This window comes from Microcebus murinus, chromosome 3, assembly GCF_040939455.1.
Source record: "Microcebus murinus isolate Inina chromosome 3, M.murinus_Inina_mat1.0, whole genome shotgun sequence".
NCBI lineage: Eukaryota > Metazoa > Chordata > Mammalia > Primates > Cheirogaleidae > Microcebus > Microcebus murinus.
Genome location: NC_134106.1, coordinates 61,808,420 through 61,835,019, shown reverse-complemented (window position 1 = coordinate 61,835,019; position 26,600 = coordinate 61,808,420). Strand labels below are relative to the sequence as shown.

Genomic DNA, 26,600 nt, shown 5'->3' with positions numbered 1-26,600 from the left:
ATTGTCAGGTCCATGGGAGCCACCCTGCTGTCTCAGGTGTGGTTTGGGGTCCTGGAGCCCCTGGAAACTGTATCCTCACCTTCTTGTATGAGCTCTTTGGGGAGGGGAATTAGTGAATGATAGGCTGGGAGATGTCCTGGCTCTGGCAGGTCTCCCTTCTGAAGCTAAATGGGGGGTATCAGAAGGGAGCCCTGTGGAATCTTTAGGACTGTGGTGTCACATCTTTATGTCTCATTCATCTGTTTCCTGCAAGGCCCCTGGTTTATGGAGTTGTTATTGCTAAAAATGGCTTAGGTGTGATTTTCTTCTAAACCATGGGCCTATTTGGGACTTAATTTCGTGTTGTGTTCTGTCATCACGGGTGTGTCAGAAGCTGAGAGCTGCCCAAGGACAGTGTCTTACTCTGTTTCTTTGCCTTGCCCATCTATGGAGTGATAAGCCATACATTTGGATTGCCAAGCAGTGTCTGGGAGACAGAGTGAGGGACAGATCTTAGGTACCTGATTTACTTGGGGCTGTGTTTTTCTCTTTATAGCAGCATAGCATGGGAGAGAGGTCTCCTGAGCTTGAGGGTAGAGAGTTGACAGATCAGGACTCTAACTAGAAAGAAAGGAGTTGAATGTCTGAATGGGCTGCAGTGAGGCATCTAGGAGTGCCATGGTGGGTATGTGAATGGGGTGGGAGGAGTCAGATCAGGAAGGCATGGTGTTAACTTAAAGGTCTGGAGGGAGGCACAGTTGTGAGCCTCTGAAGAGGTGAGCCATTTGAACCACAGGGAATACAGGTGACAGTAGGAAGGGAAACAGGATTCTATAGGGTCACCCACTGAATCCACCTGTCTTCCTAGCTCAGGCTCCTGGGTCAGGGCATTGGGTTGTGGGAAGCCTGGTCTAAACTGAGTTATTTGCTTGAACTTAATTTATCTCCTGAGAGGAGAATTAAGGAGGCAGTGCTCCTAAGAAAGCAACCATGTGGTGACATTCACAGATTGATCAATGAATTCTGATTTGTTATAAAATTTAAATATAAGTTCTTAAAAATTCTAGCAGATTCCAGAGGAATTTGGAGAAGTCTTAAAAGATAACATCACTGACATTTTTCAAAGAGGAGTTTAGGGCTCCACCTCACCCTGAGAATAAGATTCAGGGAAATGACTTCTGGTTCTTAGTCTAGAATCCTGTCTGGGGCAGTTCTTATGCATTAGGATGCCACCCTTGACCTGAGGCCTCTAACTGTGTATGTTTGCATGTGTCTTTCTTTCAGACGCCCAGCGGCAGCAGGATGAGTGCAGAGGCAAGCGCCCGGCCTCTGAGAGTGGGGTCCCGTGTGGAGGTAATTGGAAAAGGCCACCGAGGCACTGTGGCCTATGTGGGAGCCACACTCTTTGCCACCGGCAAATGGGTAGGCGTGATCCTGGATGAACCAAAGGGCAAGAATGATGGAACTGTCCAAGGCAGGAAGTACTTCACTTGTGATGAAGGGCATGGCATCTTTGTGCGCCAGTCCCAGGTACTCATCCCCTGCTTCTGTGTCTATATGTGAATGTATGTGCATTTATCTGTTGCTCGTGCAGTTGATGTGTTGATACTTCCTTTTCCTGGGCATGGGCATAAGCCTCTGGTTGGAAGAGTGGGAAGTAGCTGGGGAGGGAAGATCAGAGATCGATCCTTAGGGAAGCTCCCCTGTACTTCTGGCTTGCTTGGAGATCAGGGAGTGGCCCTTGTTACAGCCATTCTTGATCTGGCTGTATTGAATCTATTCTGTGGCCTCAGATCCAGGTATTTGAAGATGGAGCAGATACTACTTCCCCAGAGACACCTGATTCTTCTGCTTCAAAAGTCCTCAAAAGAGGTAACAACCACCCATTTAAGTTGTCTCAGCACATACAGGAGTCCCCAGGACTTTTCTCATAACATGGAGCCACAGTGGACCCTGAGATTTTTTTTCCATTACTACCATATTCCCTTGTCTTGCCCTACCCACCATGATGTTCTCTGCCCTACCCCTCTATACAAGCACACACTTTGTTTCTGTTTGCTTTCACAGAGGGAACTGATACAACTGCGAAGACTAGCAAACTGGTGAGTGGTTTGGGGGTGGGAGTAGGAAGTAATAGAGGGAGGGGAAAGAGAACCAAAGGAGGGTTACCCAGGCAGGTAGAAACAGTAGGTGAATCTAAACTGAGTTAACCTTCTAGTCTCTCCAGCCTCCCTAAGAAAGAAGCTGACTGGGTATGAATTGCTGTATTATAGTTATAGTAAAGGTGGTAGCAGGGAAAAACTCTTAGGCTCCAGAAGTTCAGGGTCAAATGGTGGCGAGTTGAGGGTGATAGGAATGACAGGTCTGACCCCAGTAGTGTACCCAACTTTCTACCTTTTGGTATCTAAAGATGCTAATGTTTAAAGGGTCTGAGGGTAGGGGTAGGGTAGAAGGTAGAGGAAGAAGGAGCTCTCCTATTAACAAGTGAATGTCAAGGAGCTGGGCCCTCTGTTTCCTATTTTAGGCTGAACACAGAGGGCCCTTCCTAGCTCCCCTCTGTCACTCTGTGCAGGGTGTGTGAGGTGGGGCTCCAGACTGCAGCTTCTCTGGGCCAGGGTGTGGACATCCTGGAAGCTGAACCTTGAAGAAACCCTCATCTCTCTTGTCCAGGGCTTGGCAGTGACCTGAGTCCCCCCTCTTACCTGTGTATGCCTAAGTTGGTCTTAACACTTACGCTCAGAATGTCTGGCCAGCTAATACAATGCAATGTCTGTTCTCTAACTCTGCCCTTTCCTACTCCTCATGCAGCGGGGACTGAAGCCTAAGAAGGTGGTGTGCTTACTATTTGTGCCTGGGTGGGTGGGGCCCGTGAGCCCCCTCTCCAGCTGTCCTGCATGTCCTTGGGCTGCTGCATGTGTGTGTGTGTGACCTTGGGGCTGGGATGACCAGAGGAAATGGCAGCCTTGGCTCTCAGAGTTCCTTTGATGTGTGCAAGGACATCTGGCTCAGTGTCCAGGCCCAGGTAGCACTGATTAATGACAATTTCCCCCTGCCCCAAGACTCCAGGTCATAGACTCCCCAGTCAAAGACTATTAGCATTTAACTATAAATAGCAGCAGCATGAAATAGAGCATCTACTGAGTTACTGTGGGTTCTCACTTAGCCAGGGCTTGGGGGGCCATGGGAGAGTAGACTCAGGAATGAGACTGGGGAAAGTACCAAGTGAGATGATTGTGCAAGGAGACAGGTCAGGGAACAGAGCACAGGAAGAACAGTCCTGAGTTGGAAAGCCTGAGAGTCTTCTTGTGCCTGCCTCTGGGTGGGTGCTGCCATAAACACCCACCTCCACTCTGCCCTATCACCCTTTCATTGCCTTCTCCTTCCTCTGGTGGTGTGCCTGAGGCCTACATCCTACCCCCTGCAGCCTTCCATCAACTGTCATTGGAGTGGGGCTCAACTGTGCCACCTCCCCTCCCCACCACAGACTTTTTTAAACTCTTAAATTGCTGCCATGGCCACTTCCTCACACCAGCTCCTGCTGTGGACCTCTGCCCAAGCTGTCTGTGACCTGCATGTTCCTGTCTGACCCGTACCTACTGTGCTGTATGTACAACACTGTGATTTCCTTGTTGCCAGTCTGTCTCAGGCGTTTGTGACATTGCATGGAGAACTGCTGGTTTGGGGCAATTGGAAGGGAGAGGAAAATATCTTCTTTTAGATTCCTGATTGATGATGGGTCCTCACTTTGGAGTCATGCCATGGTAGAAAGGACATGCTGATATTCGCTTTGGTGCCTGGCTCTGGGTTGGAATGGGGGCATGTAAGGAAAACAATGGTGTAAAGGTTGCCAGGCCCATTCCGGAGTCATAAAAACTTGGTTTTGTCCCTTGATTATTGTCTCCTGGTTGGGGCTCCTATCTCACCTCGGGCTCCTGAATAGAGAAGAGCATGAAACTATAGTCTGATATTTATGGAGAAGTTTTGGCCATTGCCTGACCTGACCCTGGGCTGGGACCTAAGTATGCCCAAATCCTGGGGCTTTGGCAGCTACCTGAGAAAATGTGTCAAAGCCCAGCCTAGGCTGCCCGTGCCACCTTTCTGTACTCACGGTGGAAAGTGTCAGTCAAATAGTTGAATGCCCCTTGTCTCTAGTCTTCCTCACAATGGTTCTCACAAAGCAGATCACTTAGCACAGGGCCTCTGCTCTCACCCATGTGGAATGGGAAGCCAGTTCCAGAGCAAAAGAGCATGCTTTGAAGGGGAGGGCAGAAGAGAACCTGGATGTCTCAGCTAAGTGCTCAGTTCTTTCTGGAAGCCCTTTAGAAACAGGCTTTAACTTTTCACAATCAGGGGATGGTTGGGAGAGAAGCCCACCCATTGTCATTAGAGCTGCTACTACCCAGATGGAATGTTTGCTAGGGTTTCTTAATCACTATGTATGCTTCTCAGAGCCGAAGCCTGTTGCTAAAGGGGCACTCTAGATGTGTGTGCCAGAAAAGAGACCATAAGGATGTTTCCAGGGCGTATAAAAGACAAGTGGAGTTGATGGGATTGTGGGGGCTACAGAGTGTGAGCAGGGAGGCCCTGTGTCTCCGCACAGGATGCCCTGGCTCCATAAGCGTCATGTCTGGGATGGCTCCTGGCCTAGTTTTTTGGGGCAAGCTCTTGGGGGTGGGCAAGGGAAGAGAGAGAGGAGCCACAACCTGTTCTTTGGAAGAAGCATCAAGGCCGGCTCTGCGCATGACTTTGTGAGTCAGAAGAGGAGGAGGAGCCAGCAGAGCCCTGGGCAGTTGCTAGGTGACTGAGGAGCAGTGGCTCCACCCCCATGGAGCAGAGGAGGGTGGGTGCATGACGTCAGGTGGAGCTGGTGCTGCGGCCACTGAGGCTGCCATCAGCCTAAGCTGGCGAACTGGGCCAGGCGCCGCTCCGCCCTGGTGCCTGCCGGAGACTGGTGGTCCCGCTGCGCATCTGCAGGGGCCTCTGTGTCAGAGCGGCAGCCGTTTGCAGGCTGGGAAGCTGCTGCACCGGGAAGCTGAGGCTGCATTGTTGGGATTTGATGCACTAATCTCCTGTCTCCGCCGCCTTTCCCTCTGTTCGGTCTCTTTCCCTCCCTCCCTTCGTCTGTCCTTCCTCTGTGTGTTTGTCTATCCTCCTCTATCCCTCCTTCTCTTTCCTCTCCTTGCTTTCTTTGGTTTTCTGCAATGATGAGACAGGCACCGACAGCCCGAAAGGTACTCTTGCTTGCTCTGGTCCTGCTGCCGGGTTGCCAGGGCAATGGTGGCAGCAGGCGGTGGGGGTGGGGGCTGATCGACTTCATCTGTCTACCTGGTTGGGGGAGGAGGGGGCTGATGGAGGTAGGGGGCAGGGAGAGGTGTGTGTCACTGCCATGCCCCACGCCCTGAGCATTTGCTCCCTGCCCTGCCTGCTTTTGGCTCTGAGTCTTATGTTCCAGGCCTTGTACCCAGTGGCCTCAAAGGCTTGGGCTTCAGGCAGCCTCCACTGAAAACTGGCTCTGGGAGAGTTTCCTGTGGTAGAACCTGGGGAGGCTAGCTCATGTGTCCCAGTGCCTCTAGCAGGCCTGCCCACCTCACTCAGCCTTTGCTAGAATGCCTCTTGGTTTTCTCCCAGCAGCTCCCCTCCCCAAGGGTTTGTATCAGGGTGTTTTACCAGGGTGGGATAAAGACCCTAGAATAGTTTTTGACCAACAGATATGGAAGCTTAGCCTAGGAGATTAGTCTCCTTGGGCTTAGTGTATCCTGAAAATAGGGCCCAAGCCAAATCTTGTTTTTGCCAGAGCGATGAGACACTGGGTAGCAAGAACACTATTTGGGAGTTGGCCTTAGTTGTCCATTTACCACTTTGCAGTAACCTGAAGGGTTTCTGAATTTGGTTTAAGGCAATACTTTCTGTATGCTGCTGCCCACCCCCACCTCCTTTCGTACAGCTGGGTGGGGTTACTTTGCTGAGCTCTGGGCTTCTGCTAATGCAATATTCATGGTCCTGACACCTGAGCCCTCTGCTCTAGGGATGGGGACTGCTGCAGGATTTGGTCATGGAGAAGGGGGTAGGGAGGACAGCAGTGTTTTTCTGTCTTAGGGACCTGATCTCCCACTTCTGTGCTTATATGACTCTTGTCACATAGGGTTTCTAGGGAGTCCTCTATGGACTTGAAGGAAGAGGCTGACCTGGGAAAGTCCTTGGGAGTGGTGGCTGGGCGGGGCCTCTGGCTCTGGGCTGGAGTGGGAAGAGGTTGTTCACAGAAGGACTGGTCTCCGGAGACCCTCTCACCAGCTGCTGCCTCTGGTCTCCTGTGTCTCAACCTGTGAGACAGACTTCTGGGATTTCCAGGGTGTCTGAAGGGGTGAGGCCTGCCAGGGTTGGGCAAAAGTCGAGGCAGGAACTAAGGAGAACTGGAGTTCTGGGATCCTGGAGTAGGAATGTAGTGATTCAGTGGAGGGAGAAGGGGATGGGATGTGGGAGCGGGTGGGCAGCTGACTGTAGCCCCATACTTGTTACTTCTTCTGCTCTCATTGCTGTCCCTTTTGCTGTCTGTCTTTCTGCCATTATCATTTCTTTCCTGACTACTTCTCCTCTGGCTCCTGTTGCCTGTCCAGACCACAACTCGGCGGCCCAAGGTGAGAAAAAACAGGCCTCTGTACAAGCCACTGCTGAGTGTACACACACATTTCAGGCATTTGCATGTACATGGGCATGTGTAAGATCAAGTAAAAATTGGTTACCATGCATCCTAGTTTCTCTTTGAGGGGGAAGGGAGATTGGGGTGATGACAGGCCTTTCCTGGGAAAATGAGTTTTGACTTTTAGGAGGTTGTCTAAGCCAGTAGCTTAAATGCAAAAGATAATGAGTGGGGTTGTGGTTAATCAAAACAGGCTTTCTTGAACAAGGGAATTTTAACCAGTTTTGAGGGGAGGGATTGGGAGAGAGGTAAAGAACATGGTAGCATAAAATGTCAGTAGAAAAGGAGGTAAGTGTATCTGTGAAAGGCTTTGAGTAGGGGTGTCCGTGGATAGCACATGGTCTCTGAGTGTCAGCTCACTGGTAGAGCTTCCAGGCTCAGCACTGCTAGGGGGGCCTCAGCACCAGAGGGGCTTCAGGGCAGCTCCTCCCCATGCCTCAGGGGCTTGCGTACTGTTTCCTGATTAGAGCTCCTTTGTCTTGGGGGAGGAAGATGATATAAGGGTTGTTTCAGGGGTACACCTTTCACCTTGGCCGTTTTACCTACAGGGTCCCCTGAAATAGACCAAGGGGAGGGAGATTTCAGCTTGACTCCCAAAGAGGAGGGAGGGCCTAGCAGGGGTAGAGAGCCTGGCATCCCCACTTTTAGCCCAGCCTTCTCTGGGAACATGAATATTGGAGAACAAAATCTAATCTGTTCTTTTTCTCTAGGAGTGACATTGTGGTACTTTTCCCCCTGGGGGAGGAGGGCACAGACCTGGAGCAAGGATAGGACTGGGAGTATTAAGAAATTGCTAGAATGATTATAAGTAGGTCATGGGGGGGAGTTCTGAGAAGTAAGGGATTCTGCCCTAAAGGGCAGTGCAGTGCCACAGTTGGGAGGAATGTGGGGTCAGTGCCAAGGGAGGAGCTTTATAATCATGTCTTCCCCCATCCTTTCCTCCCTCGCTCCTCTGCCTCCCTCCTTCCTCCCCCTGTCCTTTGTCACTTTCTTTCTCTGACTCTCTGTGTCATTTTCTCTCTCCCTTTCACTCTGTTTCTCTATTCTCACTGTGCTTTGATACTCTCTGCTTTTTTCCTTCTCTGTGTCCTTCACTTGTTATATTTTCATATTCTTTCTCTCTCCCCTTTGCCATCCCCATCTTTTGTTCTCTTTCTGGTCTGCTCCTCCCCTCTCTGAATAGCCTGCCCGCCCAGCCAGTACCGGGGTGTCTGGAGCCAGTAGCTCTCTGGGCCCCTCTGGCTCAGCATCAGCAGGTGAGCTGAGCAGCAGTGAGCCCAGCACCCCAGCTCAGACTCCGCTGGCAGCACCCATCATCCCCACACCAGTTCTCACCTCTCCTGGAGCGGCCCCCCCGCTTCCTTCTCCCTCCAAGGTAAGGACTGGGGTTGGAGTGAAGGAGAATCAAGACACCATGAGGTCTGTGATCCCTGTTTGGGTCTTGAAAATTTCCCAGGGTTGGCAAAGGCCCAGAACTTGGATCATAAAGGGTGGGGACATAGTATATGGATATCTTGCTACTGACTGAGCTACCCTTTCCTGCCCCTCTCCTGTACTTTTCCCATATACACTGTGCCATGGTTTCCTCTCAAGATGTTTGCACACCACTTGCTTTTGACCCTGGGTCTGGGTTGAATTTTGCACACATTCTTGTCTTGGTGGGAGGAAGGGGTGGGCTGTGCGTAGACTGCAGGGCCTCTCCTTTGCAGGAGGAAGAGGGACTGAGGGCCCAGGTGCGAGACCTAGAGGAGAAACTGGAGACCCTGCGTCTGAAGCGGGCAGAAGACAAGGCAAAGCTGAAAGAGCTGGAGAAACACAAGATCCAGCTGGAGCAGGTGCAGGAATGGAAGAGCAAAATGCAGGAACAGCAGGCAGACCTACAGCGGCGCCTCAAGGAGGCGCGGAAGGTGGGACTCTGGATGAAAGGGGTGGCTGGGGAGGCCGAGAGACCAAAGAGGTGTGCCAGAAACTAGACTGAAGCTGGAGCCTGGAACACCCTGAGAAAGGATGGCATGGTGTATCTTTATGCTCATACCCCTCTTACCCCTACCCCTTCCTCAGGAAGCCAAGGAGGCCCTGGAGGCAAAGGAACGCTACATGGAAGAGATGGCTGACACTGCTGATGCCATTGAGATGGCCACTCTGGACAAGGAGATGGCTGAAGAGCGGGCTGAGTCTCTGCAGCAGGAGGTGGAGGCACTGAAGGAGCGTGTGGACGAGCTCACCACTGACTTGGAGATCCTCAAGGCCGAGATTGAAGAGAAAGGTAAGGGGCCAGGAGCTGCTGGGGGCCAAATGGTGGGTGAGAACCAGGCCTGAAAGTGTTAATGGTCTTCTGCAGGCTCAGATGGGGCCGCATCCAGTTATCAGCTGAAGCAGCTCGAGGAGCAAAATGCCCGTCTGAAGGATGCACTGGTGAGGTAGGGCTGATTTCACTGCTTGTGTCTGGCACTCATTCTCCTGTCTCCACATGTGTTAGAGCACCCATTGCCCAGTGACTCTGACACATGTTCTCCTTCTCTCTTTCTGCTTCCCCACAGGATGAGGGATCTTTCTTCTTCGGAGAAGCAGGAGCATGTGAAGCTCCAGAAGCTCATGGAAAAGAAGAACCAAGAGCTAGAAGTTGTGAGGCAACAGCGGGAGCGTCTGCAGGAGGAGCTGAGCCAGGCAGAGAGCACCATTGATGAGCTTAAGGAGCAGGTCTGGGGATCCCAGCCCCTCACCCAGAATCCCCCTACCTGATTCTCCTAATGATGCCACCTTTTTCTAGGCACCTGCCAGTAGCCCTTCTCTTCTTTCCCTCCCTGGAACACAGGTGGATGCTGCTCTGGGTGCTGAGGAGATGGTGGAGATGCTGACAGATCGGAACCTGAATCTGGAGGAGAAAGTGCGGGAGTTGAGGGAGACTGTGGGGGACTTGGTAAGAGAAGAGCAGACCCTTGACTTCTGACCCTAACAGAGGATTTTCGGAAGGGACCTGCTGAGAGAGAGAGTAACACATGATCCCCGACCTTTGAGTGGGGTGTAGGGTTAGGGGATCCATCCTGGCCTTGCTACCCTGACTCTGCCTTTCCTTGGCTTCAACTACCTTGTGGTGTCCCAGGAAGCGATGAATGAGATGAACGATGAGCTGCAGGAGAATGCACGTGAGACAGAACTGGAGCTGCGGGAGCAGCTGGACATGGCTGGTGCTCGAGTGCGCGAGGCCCAGAAGCGTGTGGAGGCAGCCCAGGAGACAGTTGCAGACTACCAGCAAACCATTAAGAAGTACCGCCAGCTGACTGCTCATCTACAGGTGCCTGCCCAGCCCCTGATCTCTGCCCCCGATCATGCCAGGATTCCCTCATGACCCAGCTGTGCCTAACTGTCTCTGCTCTCAGGACGTGAATCGGGAACTGACAAACCAGCAGGAAGCATCTGTGGAGAGGCAGCAGCAGCCTCCTCCAGAGACTTTTGACTTCAAAATCAAGTTTGCTGAGACTAAGGCTCATGCCAAGGTCAGGAAACGGGGTGGGCCTGGGGCCGGGGTGTTAGGGAGCCATCCTGGGTATGGCTGTGGGCTGACCTGGTATAGGGTTCTGGGCTTCAGCTTCCTGGGGGAAGGGGTGCTTTATGTGGTGTTTGGAAGACTCCTGGCCTGGGCTTGGCCTAGAAGAAGGAAGGGACCTGGTGAAGCAAGGCATGGTGGTTCTGGAACTCTCTCTACCCTGGCTGAGAGCCCTCCTCCCTATGTACCTCACAGGCAATTGAGATGGAATTGAGGCAGATGGAGGTGGCCCAGGCCAACCGACACATGTCCCTGCTGACAGCTTTCATGCCTGACAGCTTCCTTCGGCCTGGTGGGGACCATGACTGCGTCCTGGTGCTGCTGCTCATGCCTCGTCTCATTTGCAAGGTATAGCCAATCAATCACATGTTCAACAGAAATCTCTACCCACAAAGCGTATATGATGCAGTGGAGGAACACAGAGTTAGCAAAGTCACAGAGGAATATGTACTACAAATTCTGTGTTAAGTAGGAGAGGTAGGTTCTTTGAGAGAGCATAAAAGGGATCTGATTTAGATGGGGTCAGGGTGTGACTGAAGGAATAACATTTGAGCTGAGGGCCAAAAGGTGACTAGGAGTTAGCTGGGGGATGATCAGCAGGATAGCATTCTAGGTGGAGAGAGAGCAGGAATGGCAGCTTGAAGTCAGGAAAGAGCTTGGTCCACTGGTGCCACCACCCTTTCATTTGCACATCCTGAATTCTCACAACCTCCAGTAGTCACATCATTACCCTTTCACCATGCGAGATTCCCCACCCATCTAAGAGCTATTTCTGCTTTCTCTCCTGTGTGTGTTCATGCTCCCTGTAGAGTTGTTAAGCTCTGTGTTCTGTATGAGTCTGTGTTCTCCATCCTCTGCTCTGAGTCCCAGGTCCCTGGTGCTTCTTCCCACAGGCAGAGCTTATCCGGAAGCAGGCCCAGGAGAAGTTTGAACTAAGTGAGAACTGTTCAGAGCGGCCTGGGCTGCGAGGAGCTGCAGGGGAGCAGCTCAGCTTTGCTGCTGGGCTGGTATACTCGCTGAGTCTGCTGCAGGCCACACTACACCGCTATGAGCAGTAAGTGACGCTTGACTCCCCCACTCCAGGGGCATGGGTCCAGGATTGACTGGAACTAAGATTGCCTGGCAGACTCCGGCCTCACAAAGCCCTTCTTTGATCTCTAGTGCCCTGTCTCAGTGCAATGTGGATGTGTATAAAAAAGTGGGCAGCCTCTACCCTGAGATGAGTGCCCACGAGCGTTCCTTGGATTTCCTTATTGAGCTCCTGCACAAGGATCAGCTGGATGAAACTGTCAATGTGGAGCCTCTCACCAAGGCCATCAAGTACTACCAGGTCTGGGGCAAGAAATGAGACTTGGGGCAGGAAGCAGGGAAACTTTCACCTGATCGGGACTATTGCCAATGTATTCAAGGTCGTATGTCCCAGGTCAGCTGCTTGAGACCTGGTTTGCTCTTAGATGAACTTGCCTTATAATGCAGCTGCTTGAGGGTTTTGGATTCTCTTGTATGTCTAGAGACCCATGGTGACCAGGGCTCAAACTACAGTTTGGGAAGAACTCCCCATCTTTCCAGGGCTGACTACTTCTCTTGTCATCCTCCCCTCAGCATCTGTATAGCATCCACCTTGCCGAACAGCCTGAGGACAGTACCATGCAGCTGGCTGACCACATAAAGGTGAAGTGTCTGGGCCAGTGGTTGAGTCCCCTATAGAGATCACAAATGGAGAACATCAGATCAAGAGATCAAGCACCTGAGGGCTGTCACATAAGACTGGAACAGGGTTACCAAAGCCAGATTAGGGAAGCCAGAGGACGCACTTATTGTATGGGAGTCGACAGAGGGTAGGGACTTCTTAGAGATGATGATAGAACAGAAGGGCTGTTGGGGGCTGACGACCACATGCTTCTGTCCTCACAGTTCACCCAGAGTGCCCTGGACTGCATGGGTGTGGAGGTAGGACGGCTGCGTGCCTTCTTGCAGGTGAGAGCACATCTAAATCTATGTGAGCTACTCTTCTTAGTCTTCTCATCCTCAGCCCTAATGCTGACTTCATTTTCTTTCTCCTGGGTAGGGTGGGCAGGAGGCTACAGATATTGCCCTCTTGCTGCGGGACCTGGAAACATCGTGCAGTGACATCCGCCAGTTCTGCAAGAAGATCCGAAGACGAATGCCAGGGACGGATGCTCCTGGAATCCCAGCTGCACTGGCCTTTGGACCACAGGTTTAGGGCTGCGAATGGGGAAGGGAAGGAAGCTGAGCAGGTGGGGCCTAGCACATTACTATCTGGATCTGATCAAGGGACAAAGATGGTTTTGGGGTAGCTGGGAACTGTGGTGCTGGACCCAGGGTGGGCTCCTGACTCTGTGACCTGTCATACAGGTATCTGACACACTCCTAGACTGCAGGAAACACTTGACTTGGGTAGTGGCTGTGCTGCAGGAGGTGGCAGCAGCTGCTGCTCAGCTCATTGCCCCGCTGGCGGAGAATGAAGGCCTGCCTGTGGCTGCCCTGGAGGAGTTGGCTTTCAAAGCAAGCGAGCAGGTGGGCCTGGATGGCTGGGCAGAAGGTGGTGGGGAGTCAGTGGCCAGTGTGAGGCTCTCACTCCTGCCCTTGGCTCTTGCAGATCTATGGGACCCCCTCCAGCAGCCCCTATGAGTGTCTGCGCCAGTCATGCAACATTCTCATCAGTACCATGAACAAGCTGGCCACAGCCATGCAAGAGGGGGAGTATGATGCAGAGCGGCCTCCTAGTAAGGTGGGTGGAGATTTCCTTGGAGAGGCTGCAGAGGCCTGGAGGAGCAGGACTTGCAGAGCTGTTGCTAGTTGTGGGAGGGTGGGAGACAAGAGGAAGGCATCTGGAAGGCAAGCTTTCCCCTATGATGGGATCTCTCTGAAAGGTGCACATTGGTGATCTTCTCTCTCCACCCCCACCCTCTGCCACCCTATTCTTTAGCCTCCCCCAGTTGAGCTGCGGGCTGCAGCCCTTCGTGCAGAGATCACAGATGCTGAAGGCCTGGGTTTGAAGCTTGAAGATCGAGAGACAGTTATCAAGGAGTTGAAGAAGTCACTCAAGATTAAGGTGAGGGGGAAGGGTAGGCTTAGGATCTAGGAGTCAGAGTTGGTGGGACCCAGGGCAGCAGCGAGTGTTGGGGATCAGGACTGAGATGGCTTGGGGGTTGGGAGAAGTAAGGCATATGATCAATGGGAGCTCTAGTGAGCCCTCAGGGAGTTTTCTGTCTCATGGTGTAGCCCAGGTTGCAGGTACCAGGGACCATGGGGAGGATGTTAGGGAACTAGAAGCTCTCTGTCCTTGTCCAGGGAGAGGAGCTGAGTGAGGCCAATGTGAGGCTGAGCCTCCTAGAGAAGAAGCTCGACAGTGCTGCCAAGGATGCAGATGAGCGCATCGAGAAAGTCCAGACTCGGCTGGAGGAGACCCAGGCGCTGCTGCGGAAGAAGGAGAAGTCAGGCATCTTCTTCAGGGCCTGCTTCCTTTAATCCTCCCTCCTGTTAGAGGCTCTCTGCCTCCTAATGCATCCCCCTACTTGCCCTCTAGTAGTGAGACTCTCCCCGTATTCCTTCCCCACTGCTAACCCCATTGTATCACCCCCACCTGAGCCTGTGCTGCCCTGCTCCGGGCTCCTCACCAGCAGGTTGCTCCAAGGACCTCTCAGGACTGAATAGGGGGGAGGAGGGGAGCTGTCCTTAAGGTGCACTGCCCAAGTCCAGATTCTCTTCCACAGAGAGTTTGAGGAGACAATGGATGCGCTCCAGGCTGACATTGACCAGCTGGAAGCAGAGAAGGCAGAGCTAAAGCAGCGGCTGAACAGCCAGTCCAAGCGTACAATCGAGGGGCTACGGGGGCCCCCTCCTTCAGGCATTGCTACCCTGGTCTCTGGCATTGCTGGTGGTGAGTGCAGTGAGATAGGAGCACTGGCACAGAGGAGATTGTCCTGTCTCCTGTCCTTGGCCTCAGTTTGAACTCTGCCCCCTTCATAGCCCCTGGATGTTCAGCCAGGAAAGTGCCTGCCCAGTTTCACTCTGTGCCAGCTTTCACCAAGCTTTCACTCCCTCAAAAGATAAGTGCTGATTTCCTCTAACCAAAGAAGGGCATTCCCAAATTGTCACCAAAGTTCAGAATAACAATGGCAGTTGGACTCTAGTGGGTGTCCTTTCTGGGTTTGCAGTCTGGCCTTTCTGTCCCAGCCCTATATCCCAGAGGGTCATCAGGCTGAGCTAACTCTCCTGGGGCATCCAGGCCTGCCTGATGCCTGCTCATTGTTCCTCTGCTTGGGCACTGTGTTTCCCCACTGAGTTCACATGGCTTCGTGCTGTGATGTAGTCATCTCTTCCATTGCTGAATTCTTCCAGTTTTGCTTGGGACTTGTGTTCTGTTCACTCAGTATGGTCAGGCCTCCTTATCTTGAGTTTTTCTGGCTCCCAGGCCCAGCCACCTGAGTTTCCTAAGAAGGTGGCTGCTTCCATCTTGGTTCTCATCTGCCCTATAGTATATTTTTGTTCTCTCTTCAGTTCCTTACTTACCTTTGCCCTTCTCATGTCAAGAAGACAAACTCCTTGCCCTGGCATTAAACCTTCCAGACCTCTAGACTTTCCGCGCTGCTCTTGTGTCTTCTCAGTTGACCTCACCTAGGTAGAGTGTTGTTCTCATCAGAGTCCCCATCACTGCCACCTCCTGGCTTTGCGAAGTGACCAAGCACCTTCTTGACTTTAAATTCCCATGGTACAGACTGCTCTGTGTTCTTTTAAGGGAGTCTTCAGAATTACCACATCACATTGTTTTAGCATAGGCTCTTTAAATAAACGCTGGTTCTGAGTTTATGAAACTTCCCACCAAAAAGGGGGGTCTTTTGCCTGAGAGCAATGGAGACACCTGAGGAGCAGGAGAATGTGTTTGCACCCTCAACTTAAGCTTTGCTGGGTGAGCTCTAAGGATACAGATATACAGTGTCTCTGGAGATGGGGTGTGAGACAGAAAGGCAGGATCAGCCTTGTGCCCCAAGTATGGCCTGCAGCACACACTCACTTTGCCATTCCTCCTCACACATCAGATTGTCTCTTGGCCTCACTCCCATTTGCTGTCATTCACATATATCTGCTCTTTCTTCCCCAAAGGCAGGTAGCAGGGGCAGGGTCTTGTTGGAGAAGATATGGTAACCAAGACAAGGGTTTTCCTGTAGATAGTGTCCAGCATTCCTCTGGTGTGTCCCCCTAACCCCCAAATCATTTAATTCCTCTCTCCTCTTTTCTTGCTTCCCCATGGGCTATCCCGAACACAGAAGAACAGCAGCGAGGTAGAGACCCACCCTGCCTGGGGCTTGCCAGGGCTGGTGGGAATTGGAGTTGGGGGAGCAGGGTGATGTTTCCTCCTTGGGAAGCCAGGACTGGCAGGGAAGGGCAATAAAGAAAGGGGAAGAGCAGGCATGGGGCCTTTTTCAACCCTCTCTGCCTGGGACTGATGACATTTGTTATGATACCCACAGGGGGCGCCCCTGGGCAGGCTCCGGGATCCATGCCAGGCCCTGGGCTGGTGAAGGACTCACCACTGCTGCTTCAGCAGATCTCTGCTATGAGGCTGCACATCTCCCAGCTCCAGCATGAGAACAGCGTACTCAAGGTGAGGGAGCCACAGGGAGGACTGAGGTGGGGGATGGAGCATACCTGCCCCATTGGTGACAGATGGCAGGGGCCTTCTAGCACCTCATACCACTATCCCTCTTTTCTCCCAAACAGGGAGCCCAGATGAAGGCATCCTTGGCAGCCCTGCCCCCCTTGCATGTTGCAAAGTTATCCCTCCCACCCCACGAAGGCCCTGGCGGTGAGCTAGCAGCTGGAGCACTGTATCGTAAGACCAGCCAGCTGCTGGAGACATTGAATCAGCTGAGCACACACACCCATGTAGTAGACATCACTCGCACCAGCCCTGGTATGTGTCCCCTACCCCTGAGATGAATAACACACCACTTCTCTTGGCCCAGGGATTTAGCCACTACCCAGGCAGTCCTCACACTATAGAGGCTCTTCCCAGCAGTCTTCTTTGCCTCAGTGTTCGGTTTGCTTGGTTCACCCACTCTCTCTTAAGTGCTTGGCCATGAGAGGGTCTAGTACCTGTACTCCTGACCCTTAATCCAGTATAGTTGCCTGCCTGGGCCTTGGTGGGCCTTACCAGCTTTCCCTCCCCACAGCAGCCAAGAGCCCGTCAGCCCAGCTTATGGAACAAGTGGCTCAGCTTAAGTCCCTGAGTGACACCATCGAGAAACTCAAGGTCAGCTCAGACCCTGCTCTTCCTTACCCTACAGAGCTCACTTCAGAGCAGTCACCAGTGGAGCCAGGCACTTTGGAGTTCCTCTGGGCCAAGCCCTGTGTTAGAATACACCTTAGGGAGAGGTGGAAGAGAAGGCAGGGTTCTTGCCTTGGATGCTCACATTCTGAGTGCCAACAGAGGACAGATTCTCATAACAAAACAGCTGAGCTAGGATCATCTCTAGAGCGAGTAGTTCAGGCTGCAGTTTCTGTCAGGGTGAGGTCATCGTGGGGTAGATGGTTGGGCATAGTTTCCCAGAGGCAGTAGAATCTGAGTGGAGCCTTAAGGGATAAGGACTTGTAAAGTAAGGAGGGAGGTTGCGGTGGGGATGTGGTTGGAGGGGAGAGCAAAAGTATAGTGATAGAGAGGACTGAGCCCTGGTCCTGGCATTAGTGTCTCTGTGAAACAAGGGTGGTCTAGTGCTAGCCTTTGGGGTTTCCCTCAATGAACCCTTGTCTTCGTCTACCCTTCCCTAGGATGAGGTCCTCAAGGAGACAGTGTCTCAGCGTCCTGGAGCCACAGTACCCACTGATTTTGCCACCTTCCCTTCATCAGCCTTCCTCAGGGTAAGGAGGAGCATGGGTGGAGGGCGGGATAGTGTGGGGGGCTCAGGTGGGTCCTCCTGCCTCCTGCTGAGACTGAAGAGGCGTTGGAGTCTCAGGTCCAACAACTGCATATCATGGCTTATCTGGCCAACTCTTACTTGCAAGTAACTCAAAAGTGCTTGCAGTGCTCTAGAAATTCCAGTATTTTGGCACATAAACAGTACCTTCCATGACTTTGGACACCAAGAAGAGCTCAGAACTCCATTGTCAGACTATGTACCCCCATTCTGAATTGAAAAATGTGGTCACCATGGCCTAGGAACTCAAAAGCCTCAGTGTCCTAGGGGCTGCCTTGGTCTCAGTGCTCAGGGACTCCTTCAGTGGCCCACAACTCAAGTGAGGCCCTGACCTGGGGTCCTGATTACTTCACCAACCCTCAGGCCAAAGAGGAGCAGCAGGATGACACAGTCTACGTGGGCAAAGTGAGCTTCTCATGTGCAGCTGGTCTCGGACAGCGACACCGGCTGGTGCTGACCCAGGAGCAGCTGCACCAGCTTCACAGTCGCCTCATCTCCTAAGCACTCCTTCCCCCTTTGTCCCCTTCAACCCTCATTCCCCTGGTGCCACTCTGCCTGATGCACAGCCACCTCGGCCAGCCTGCAGGTAGAACCATGTGGGCTAAGCTCTTCCTGCCCCATTCACTTCACTCTCTCCCTGTTGGTGCCCTGCCCTGCCCTGGGTTCCCTCGTTCCCATTCCTGACCTCTGCCATAATTTGATGTTCAGCTGCTCCCTCCTTCCTGAGGGGCCTCAGGGCATGTGGGGGGTAGGCTGAGACCCCACCACCAAAGGTTGAGTGAGGTCCCCCTGATTGAGGACTTCACCCCTTGATTAAAGCAACTTCTGCTTCATTGCTTTCTGTGTGGTGTTGAGAATGGGACTTGGGCCATCTGGCTCAGAGCAGGAGTGGAGCAGAAGGGAAACTGAGGAAGCTTGGCTGTGTCAAATTTGAGTGCCCTCTCTGTAGTGACCAATAGAATACTGCTCTCAATTCATGTGCAGTGAAGGGCCTTCCCTAACTCCACAGATAAACTTAGGTACCTCACTTTATTTATGGAGTTAGGAGGGCCAGGAGGTTGTAGCCTTTGCCAGCCCTGCCTTTGCTTTCTGGAGCTTCCACTGCTCTTCAGTTCAGTTTTTGGAGCTGGAACAAACGATATAATCACCACCCCAGCCATATCTATCTATTTATGTGTCTGTCTGTCTGTCTGTCTCTCTCTCCCTCTCCCTCCCTCTCCCTCTCTCTCCCTCTCCCTCTCTCTCCCTCTCTCTCTCCCTCTCCCTCTCCCTCTCTCCCTCTCTCCCTCTCTCTCCCTCTTGATGGGATCTTGCTTTGTTGCCCAGGCTGGACTGAAAGTCCTGGGCTCATGCGATTCTCCCGCCTCAGCCTTCTGAGCAGCTGGGACTACAGGTGTGTGCCACTGTCACCTGGCTTCCCAGCCAGCTTTCTGATGCACTGACCAGAGTCTCCGCATAAGACCCAGGGCCTCAGAGGGAAAATTTATGAAACAAGGGAAAACTGAAGCAGCAAACTAGTAGGAAAGAAGTTACAAACACTACTGCCAAACTCCACTACAAATTAGTATTACCCAGGGAGCTTCTTTCAAAAATTTACAGCTTTTTGGATCTTGACCTAGACCTACTGAAAATACCTTTAGGATTGGCCGCATTAGGCCAGTGAGCAGCACGCTAGCATTTTAGAGCTTAGCCCCAGTTTGGTTTAGTTGGCTGGCTTCTTGATACTCTTTTTTATTCCTCACTTGGGGAAACAAATCCAGCCCAAGCTCCCAAAAAGCTCTAATCTAGTTGGAGAAAGAGACCCTTGGCACTTCAGAGCATCCCAGCTAGGCCAGGCCCTTTGCTCATGTGCTTCCTGTCTTGAGGGAAAGGGGCAGATAGGAGGAGGGGGCCCCAAGGTCAGAGCCCAAAGGACACATTCCCAATTAGTACACTCTCTGGAAATGTCAGTGGGTTGTGGCATTTGAATGCCTGCTCTGTGCCTTAGCCTTTCTCAACTGGGATTCATAGAGAAAATGATTTGAGCGACTTTTCTCAGTACTCTCAAGGATGGTACACAAGCAATATCATTTTAGATGCCTGGGATATAAAGTGTTACATACATACAAGGGGTGCCTTAGGTAGTTGGGGCTTATCCACAGAACTGGTTGAAAAGGGTTGCTGTGTCTTGACACCAGCATCTTTACCTCATGTCTCCAAATTGGGCTCCTCTAGTGCTAAGGAACTCACAGGCCACACTGTCCTTTTCCTGGGATTGGGTTGTGTTCCTGTCCTTTCTACTCAAGCTGCTGACCTGCTTTTTGATTGGTGGTTTAGACACTGAAGGTCAAGACTGGGCAACCCCTGGTGGCGCTTTGAGAAGAGAACAGGGCATTTTCCCCCCATTCTTTTCCCTTGGTGGTGGTTTCTCACCCCTTGAACCACTGCTCTCTTGAACACCAGACTCATTCATCCAATTACTTGTTGCCCTGTGAGTGCCCCACAAGTATCCATCTCAAAGTCAGCCTGCTTAAAACGGAAGTCATCTCTTCCATGTCCTGGGTATGATATGCCACAAACCTGGATGTCTTTGACTCCTTCACTCTCTTTAGCTAGCTTAGTTACCCAGCCCTATTCAGTTTTTCCTTCGTTACTCTCTCAAATCTGTCCCCTTTTTTCGACCCACTGTTAACTTTGTGTACAATGTTTTGCTCTGGGTACATCAGCAGTCTTTAAACTGGTTACACTTCACCTATTGCCTCTCTTTCAACCAGTTTTCCACATTGATGCCAGAAGGACCTTTCCAGAATGCAAACTGGGCCATGGCACTCCCTGATTTAAATCCTGAAATTATTTCTCCAACTAGATTTTAAAATTTAAATAAAATCCTGAAATGGTTACTGTAAATATCTAGAATTTGAAATTTAAATTAACTAGAATGGCACATATGATTTGGGTCCTGCCCACCTCTCCAGTGTCTCACAGGACTGCTTCTCCCCATGTGCCTGGTGGTCCAGCATTAGTGAACCCCTGCAGTTTACTTGCTACCCTGTGCTCTGTCAGGACTCTTCCCACCACCCAGGATGCCATCTTTTTTTTTTTTTTTTTTTTTTTGAGACAGAGTCTCACTTTGTTGCCCAGGCTAGAGTGAGTGCCATGGCGTCAGCGTAGCTCACAGCAACCTCAAACTCCTGGGCTCAAGTGATCCTCCTGCCTCAGCCTCCTGAGTAGCTGGGACTATAGGCATGTGCCACCATGCCTGGCTAATTTTTTCTATGTATATTAATTGGCCAATTAATTTCTTTTTTATTTATAGTAGAGATGAGGTCTCGCTCTTGCTGAGGCTGGTTTCGAACTCCTGACCTTGAGCAATCCGCCCGCCTCGGCCTCCCAGAGTGCTAGGATTACAGGCATGAGCCACTGCGCCCGGCCTCAGGATGCCATCTTCATCCTTCCCTCCACTGCACCTCCCTGCCCGCCCCCCCTCGATTCCTCAGCTGATGTCCTGTTCATTTATGGAGATAGCTGGCATTGCCACCTCAAGAAATCTCCAATCCCTGGGGCCTGTTAGGTGCTTCTCTTTAGGAAGCAGCAAAGAATATAGACTTTTTAAAATTTTATTTTATTTTTAGGTATGCTTGGATTTAATTGCTTTGTGACCTTGACAAGGTTCTAATCTCTAGTCTGTTTTCTTACCTGCAGGATGGGAATAATGATAGGTTACAGGGTTCTTGTGAAGGCCAAAGGAGATAGATAATGCGTGCCAGCATCAAGCACTGTGGCTAGCATGCTGTAGACTTGCTTCTCTTCAGTGCGTGCTCCTGCTACACTGCTTTATGCCAGTGAGCATCTGTTTCTATCGTAATTGTTAGCTAATTCCTTCATCTCCCACTTTAGACAGATTGAGAGTTCCTTTAGGGTGACCTTCCATCTCTGCATCCCTCAAAATACAGAGGAAGGGCACATTATTTGGGGAGGATGATGAGTTTCATTTTGCACATGAGTTTGAGGTGCCTGTGAGAACATCCAAGTGGAGAGGTCCAGTTGACAGTTGGAATGAGCAGTGTTGGGAGCTCAATAGGGAAGTATAGATTGGAGATAGAGTTTGGGGGATGAATTGTGGGTGTGGCATTGGTGGTCGAGGGAATGGTTTGGATGAGGTCACCATCTTAATTTAGGTTACTTAGAAAACTGAACCTAAGGCAAAGCTTAAGTGCTAGTGCTTTATTGGAAGGTACAATCCCAGAGCAGTGAGAGTAAGGGAAAAGAGGAGGAGAAAATCAAAGGTTTGTTTTAGTGAGTTGGCCACTGCCTCACAAAGCCATAGCTGGTTGCTTGCCCACATGGGTTGTCTCTGGATAGACTACACAGAAACACCATGCCTGGCTAGAACTTTATATTGGGATTGATGAAGGGATGGAAAAGAAATTCACCTGCTCTGCCTGTTGCTGATCCTTCACTGCTCAAAGTTTGTCCTGAGGGGTGTTAGCTCCTCCTTGCTTGTGGGGCTTACATTGACCACTGTGAAAGCCAGATCCCATGCCCTACAGCATGGCATTTCATCTAAGTCCTGAAGTGGTGAGGGGAACAGAATATGGGCACTGGCCTGTAGGGGCTGGTCAGGGCAGAGCAAGCAGCTGGAGACCTGGGAGGCAGGTAAGGCTGAGAAGATCTGAAGCAGCAGGTTACCTGAGGAGAGTGTACAAAGGGAAGGGAAAGGCGGAGTCCTTTGAGGTAAAGAGTCTGCATCTGGAAGGAGCAGCCACTGCAAACAGAGGAGCCCAGAGAAAGTGTAGTCACAGAGCCACCAGAGGAGAGAGAAGAGCTCAGAGGGCAAGTGAGTTCTGCGAAGTGTGCATTGTGATGCCTGGTGAGCTGGCCAGAGCTGCCGACAGGACAGAGGGAGCACAAACAGGGTTGCGGTGGCAAAAAAGGATAAAGTGCGCACTACTGTGTCCCAGGTGACATCTGTTCATGCGAATTGTGGAGGTTGGGTGGCTAGGCAGATGACAGTGGGAGTGATTTCTGGAATCTGGGATGTGATGGGATGGTGGGAGAGAAGCCTAGTGAGATGCTGCTCTGTGTTTTGAGGATGGAGCCACCTTTGATCCATTAAAACCCAGAACTACCAGTGTGCAGACCCCAGCAGACTGACTGGCAGTTGGCAGGGGCAGGGTAAGAACATTCTCAATTCTGTCCCCTAGGAGCCCCTCTCTTTGAGCATTTTGAGCAGTCCCGGGGCCAACATCACCTGCCCCAACATGGAAGCAACTTTGTGAAGTAAGAATAGGGCTCATATCCCAACTCTCCCACTAAATGAGCTGTCTGAACATGGAGAAGTTATTTAACATTTCAGCCTCTGTTTCTCTGTTTGTAATCTGATGCCAGTAGCACCTTCCTCAGGTAATCTTCTAGGGGAAGATTAAGTGAGACAGCATGGTTGATCCAGGTGCTCAATAAAAAAGCATACCTGGGAGAGGCTGAGATTAAATGAAGAGGAAATGAAATACAAACAGCCACATTGCCAAGACTTACACTTGTGACACAAATAACCATTTTTTTTTTTTTTTTGAGACAGAGTCTCGCTTTGTTGCCCAGGCTAGAGTGAGTGCCGTGGCGTCAGCCTAGCTCACAGCAACCTCAAACTCCTAGGCTCGAGCGATCTTTCTGCCTCAGCCTCCCGAGTAGCTGGGACTACAGGCATGTGCCACCATGCCCGGCTAATTTTTTTTTTATATATATATCAGTTGGCCAATAAATTTCTTTCTATTTATGGTAGAGACGGGGTCTTGCTCTTGCTCAGGCTGGTTTTGAACTCCTGACCTTGAGCAATCCTCCCACCTCGGCCTCCCAGAGAGCTAGGATTACAGGCGTGAGCCACCGCGCCCGGCCCCAAATAACCATATTTTGAGCCCCAAAATATGGGTACTCCTTGGTGCACCTCGGGTTACAGCTTGTTTCCGTGGGTGGTTACTATCTTATTTTCTGCCACCCAAGCACCAAGGCTGAGGGAGAGTCTAAACTTGGTGGCACCTCCTCTGCCCCCGTCCCCTACATTTGAATTCACCTGCTTGGTTCACATTTTCCGTGCTACACCCTCAGTGGGAAGCAGGGGTGGAGGCAATACAAAGACCCGAATCTGCTGCTGGCTAATGTTAGGAAATGTGCAAGGCCCCAGAGCTAAGGTTCTGCCCCATCCAGCTTTGGGAAGGGGGAGACTAAAAGTGAATTAGGAACAGGTGTGCTACATAGCCCAGGTGCCAAGCTGGAGAAGCTTCATAGCACCCACAACCTTGGCCCCTGTCAAGTAGGCCCACGGCACCTGGAGAACACAAGGTCTGAGGGTGAGGGGCCCCTCCTGCTTCTCTGTAGGAGTTACGTTTCTTATAGCTGACTCCTTACCCGGCCTCCCTCCATCTGTACCGTGTGCCAGCACAAACAGGCACCACTGCTCCAAGGAACAGAGGGCCTCCACTCCTCTTCAGAAGGCTGGGGAGTTTGGATGTGGGAATTGGACTCTGTTTCTTAGTAGTTGGTGCCAGAGTAAATATATGTTTCTTGCCCTGTATTTTGTTACCTTTTATTTTTATTTATTTATTTTTATATATAGAAAAGTTTCTTTTATAAGAACAAAAATATTTAGACATTTTATAATAGTAGAGTTCAGCAATCCAGTTTATATTGACAAATCAAGTTCATTCTTAGGAGGTACCTATTACACATACAAAAGAACTCAAAGGGCAACAGGTATTTTAACCTGTGAGGAAAAAAATATGATTCAATTTTTTTCTTGTATTTTTTGAAGAAATATTCCATCTGTAAATTCAAGTTTGGCCCTTTTTAGTCTTTTTACTCAATATTTTGAACACTTCCATTTTCTTCTTTTTGTAGCACTTTTGAGCTTCTCTCTCTTGTTTTCTCCTCTCAAATTCTTATTTCTTAGCACGCTTAGCTTGTACCTGTTCATATTCTTCTTGTGCTTTTTGATTTGATGTTTTCTTATTTTTCTTTGGAACATTAAAGGACTTTACTGTTTTGCTACATTGTTTTTCTGGCTGAGGCTGGTCAAAGCTACACCCATCATCAGACAAAGCCTTGTCAATGCTATGCTGTTCATCAGGCAAAGGTTGGTCAACTTGCTCTTCTGACAAAGGCTGGTCAACTTTTCTTAGTTGTTTCCTGAGTCTTTCCTCTTCAGCTAAATAGAGATGTTTCAGATGATCTGGGTATCAATCTTTGAATTGGGAATCCTGAGATGTTTGAACCTTCTTTTTCCTCCATAGCAATTTCTTGTAATTTTGCTGACTCTTCAGTTTCCTCCAAAATGCAAAGCCTTGTCCTTCGCGTACGCTCCCCACAAAGGCCTGTGAATTGTTAGGCCACCGTATCCTCTGTTTCACATTCTTATTCCTGAATGTGACCGACCAAAGAACCTCCTTCACCACGTGTCCCCAAACCCCCGTTCAGCTGCCACTGTGCCAGCCTCACCGGCGCCATTTCCCTGTTACCTTTTATTATGGTAAATTCAACATACAAATGAGGAAACTAGAGTGTAATGAATTTCCATGTACTGTAGTTATCATTTCACAGCTGATCTTGTTTTATCTATATTTTCTCTCCTCTCCCTTCTTCCCCAGAATGTTTTGAAGCAAATCCCAGACATCTTATCATTTCATGCAAAATTATTTTAGCATCCCTAAAAGATGGAGCTTTTAAAAAAAGAAAACTATAATACCATCATCACACCTGAAAAGTTAAATTACCCTGATTGCCTTATAAACATTGTCATTTGTTTTGTTTTACAGAATGTTTATTGGGGTAAGATTCAAGACAAAGACAATACACTACAAATAGTTCCTTCAAGTCCACTTTTCCTCCTTAATCTCAGTTACCCTTATTGTACCAATGCAACATATGCTTTATATGCATTCTTCTTAAACTTCATTTTCAATTGTTAGCAATTCAGGTACATAATATATTATTATCTTGAAAATACAAAGAACACAACATAGAGGAAGTTTGAGAACATAGGTTCCCAGTACTGAGTCACTAGTGATTAGAGAGATTTTCCTTTCAGTGTTTTCTACTGGAAGTTAAAGATGCCCCTGCCATGACTCTGTAAGAGAGAGCTGCCTGAATCACTTCTCAGTCTTTTGGCTAAGATCAAGTAAAGAATAGAGCTACCTGGAAGGGGAGTATAATGAAAAAAAAAATGGACTCAAAGTTAGGAAGTGATGAAAAGATGCAATCAAGGAGAGAGACTATGTTTTTGTTTTTTTTCCAACCCCCAATCAGTGAAGAGAGAGAGAATATGTTTTCAAACTAAGAATTTCCTTCATTTAGAGTGAAGCATCTGAGCACCAGATAGATGCTATGGAAAGAATTCATATCTTATTTCTTCTTCAAATTGCGCATTGACCCAAGAAAGGAAGCTCTCTTTAAAGCATCAGGTAAGGAAAGGCAGGGCAGAGAGAAAGGATGGGAGAATAACTTGCTTTTGAAGTACTCTAGGGGATGGGTATCAAAACTTTTACTTTGGGAAATCTGTCAAATGGCTGAAGCTGTGACTCTCCAACTTTACAAATGATGAGAGATGTAACAGATTTCTACTGAGGTACTAACAGATTGGGGGAAAATGTTTATGAAAGGAACCAGACAGATAGCCAGGCAACAAGGCAACTTGGGTACTGAACAAGAGTTAAGTGCTTTCAGCTGCTCTGCTTCATAGATCAGTTTAGTTAGAACTGTAAACCCTTTGATTTTAGATTAAATAATGAGTCAAATACAAAATAAAGCCTTGCTTCAATTGCAGCAGCTGGATGGAGCTATAAGAAAATAAATACTTCTAGACTAAGAATAGTCCTGAACTTCCTCCATGTAAGCCACACCCACTGGCTGAAGGTATATGACAAACAGAATATTTGGTGCTACTAACACAACCCTCTCATCATATAAAGAGGCATGTAAACACACAAGAGGATGATGGAGCTGCACCTAATACTGGATGTGGTGAATTTTGAACAAGAGTATATAAGAGGGACCAGGAAAGAGGTCTTTCTCCATACCCATCCCTACCAAAAATCTGGATTTGTAAATAATGAGGCAAGTCTACCCATGTTCCAGAATTGGCTTAGAGGAGTAGGATGTAGGAGTTGGTTTTCTTGTCCCCTGAAGTTGCTAAATAGGACTTCACAAAGGGTACTGAAGGCCATAAGATGACTGAAATAAGTTGAACAACATAAAAGGTGGAGAAAAATCTTACAAACTTAGAGGTTATTTCCCCCTGGTCTTCTGATTGCTTCCTAGTCAGCCACAAGTATGGTAAGAGCCAGCATTTCCCGTCTTATTAATGAGCAGGAGATGGCAGATACCCTTTTGGCTGCACAGCAAGTAACAGTAAAGGGGGAATAGCATAGACCAGCTTGAATGTAATGGGGAACCTAAGAAAAATGTTGTTCAG

The 26,600-nt window shown here is 50.0% G+C and overlaps 1 protein-coding gene and 1 pseudogene across 13 annotated transcripts in view; one reads left to right on the top strand and one right to left on the bottom strand.

The window, feature by feature from the left end:
- Positions 1-17,994, top strand: part of DCTN1 (dynactin subunit 1) — a 32,937-nt gene extending 14,943 nt beyond the window's left edge. For 3 of the 13 annotated variants that reach the window (XM_076000897.1, XM_076000904.1, XM_076000903.1), the window contains exons 2-32: positions 1,264-1,509; positions 1,773-1,851; positions 2,047-2,081; positions 2,788-2,808; positions 5,193-5,210; positions 6,594-6,614; positions 7,860-8,051; positions 8,386-8,583; positions 8,738-8,942; positions 9,018-9,096; positions 9,217-9,376; positions 9,492-9,596; positions 9,780-9,971; positions 10,057-10,173; positions 10,419-10,571; positions 11,117-11,277; positions 11,385-11,553; positions 11,826-11,894; positions 12,138-12,200; positions 12,292-12,441; positions 12,600-12,761; positions 12,844-12,975; positions 13,174-13,299; positions 13,539-13,681; positions 13,961-14,127; positions 15,488-15,529; positions 15,719-15,852; positions 15,969-16,161; positions 16,421-16,500; positions 17,016-17,105; positions 17,525-17,994. In XM_076000897.1, the coding sequence (XP_075857012.1) occupies positions 1,264-1,509; positions 1,773-1,851; positions 2,047-2,081; positions 2,788-2,808; positions 5,193-5,210; positions 6,594-6,614; positions 7,860-8,051; positions 8,386-8,583; positions 8,738-8,942; positions 9,018-9,096; positions 9,217-9,376; positions 9,492-9,596; positions 9,780-9,971; positions 10,057-10,173; positions 10,419-10,571; positions 11,117-11,277; positions 11,385-11,553; positions 11,826-11,894; positions 12,138-12,200; positions 12,292-12,441; positions 12,600-12,761; positions 12,844-12,975; positions 13,174-13,299; positions 13,539-13,681; positions 13,961-14,127; positions 15,488-15,529; positions 15,719-15,852; positions 15,969-16,161; positions 16,421-16,500; positions 17,016-17,105; positions 17,525-17,662 (3,840 nt within the window). In that variant the 3' untranslated portion in view covers positions 17,663-17,994. Of the gene's footprint in view, positions 1-1,263; positions 1,510-1,772; positions 1,852-2,046; positions 2,082-2,787; positions 2,809-2,833; positions 5,211-6,593; positions 6,615-7,859; positions 8,052-8,385; positions 8,584-8,737; positions 8,943-9,017; positions 9,097-9,216; positions 9,377-9,491; positions 9,597-9,779; positions 9,972-10,056; positions 10,174-10,418; positions 10,572-11,116; positions 11,278-11,384; positions 11,554-11,825; positions 11,895-12,137; positions 12,201-12,291; positions 12,442-12,599; positions 12,762-12,843; positions 12,976-13,173; positions 13,300-13,538; positions 13,682-13,960; positions 14,128-15,487; positions 15,530-15,718; positions 15,853-15,968; positions 16,162-16,420; positions 16,501-17,015; positions 17,106-17,524 lie in introns of those variants that run through there. The other 10 variants (XM_012788613.3, XM_012788621.2, XM_012788620.3 and 7 more) reach the window with 8 other exon arrangements.
- A 3,602-nt stretch (positions 17,995-21,596) lies between these two features.
- On the bottom strand, positions 21,597-24,637 carry LOC142869932 (thyroid transcription factor 1-associated protein 26-like; annotated as a pseudogene).
- Positions 24,638-26,600: the final 1,963 nt, after the last annotated feature.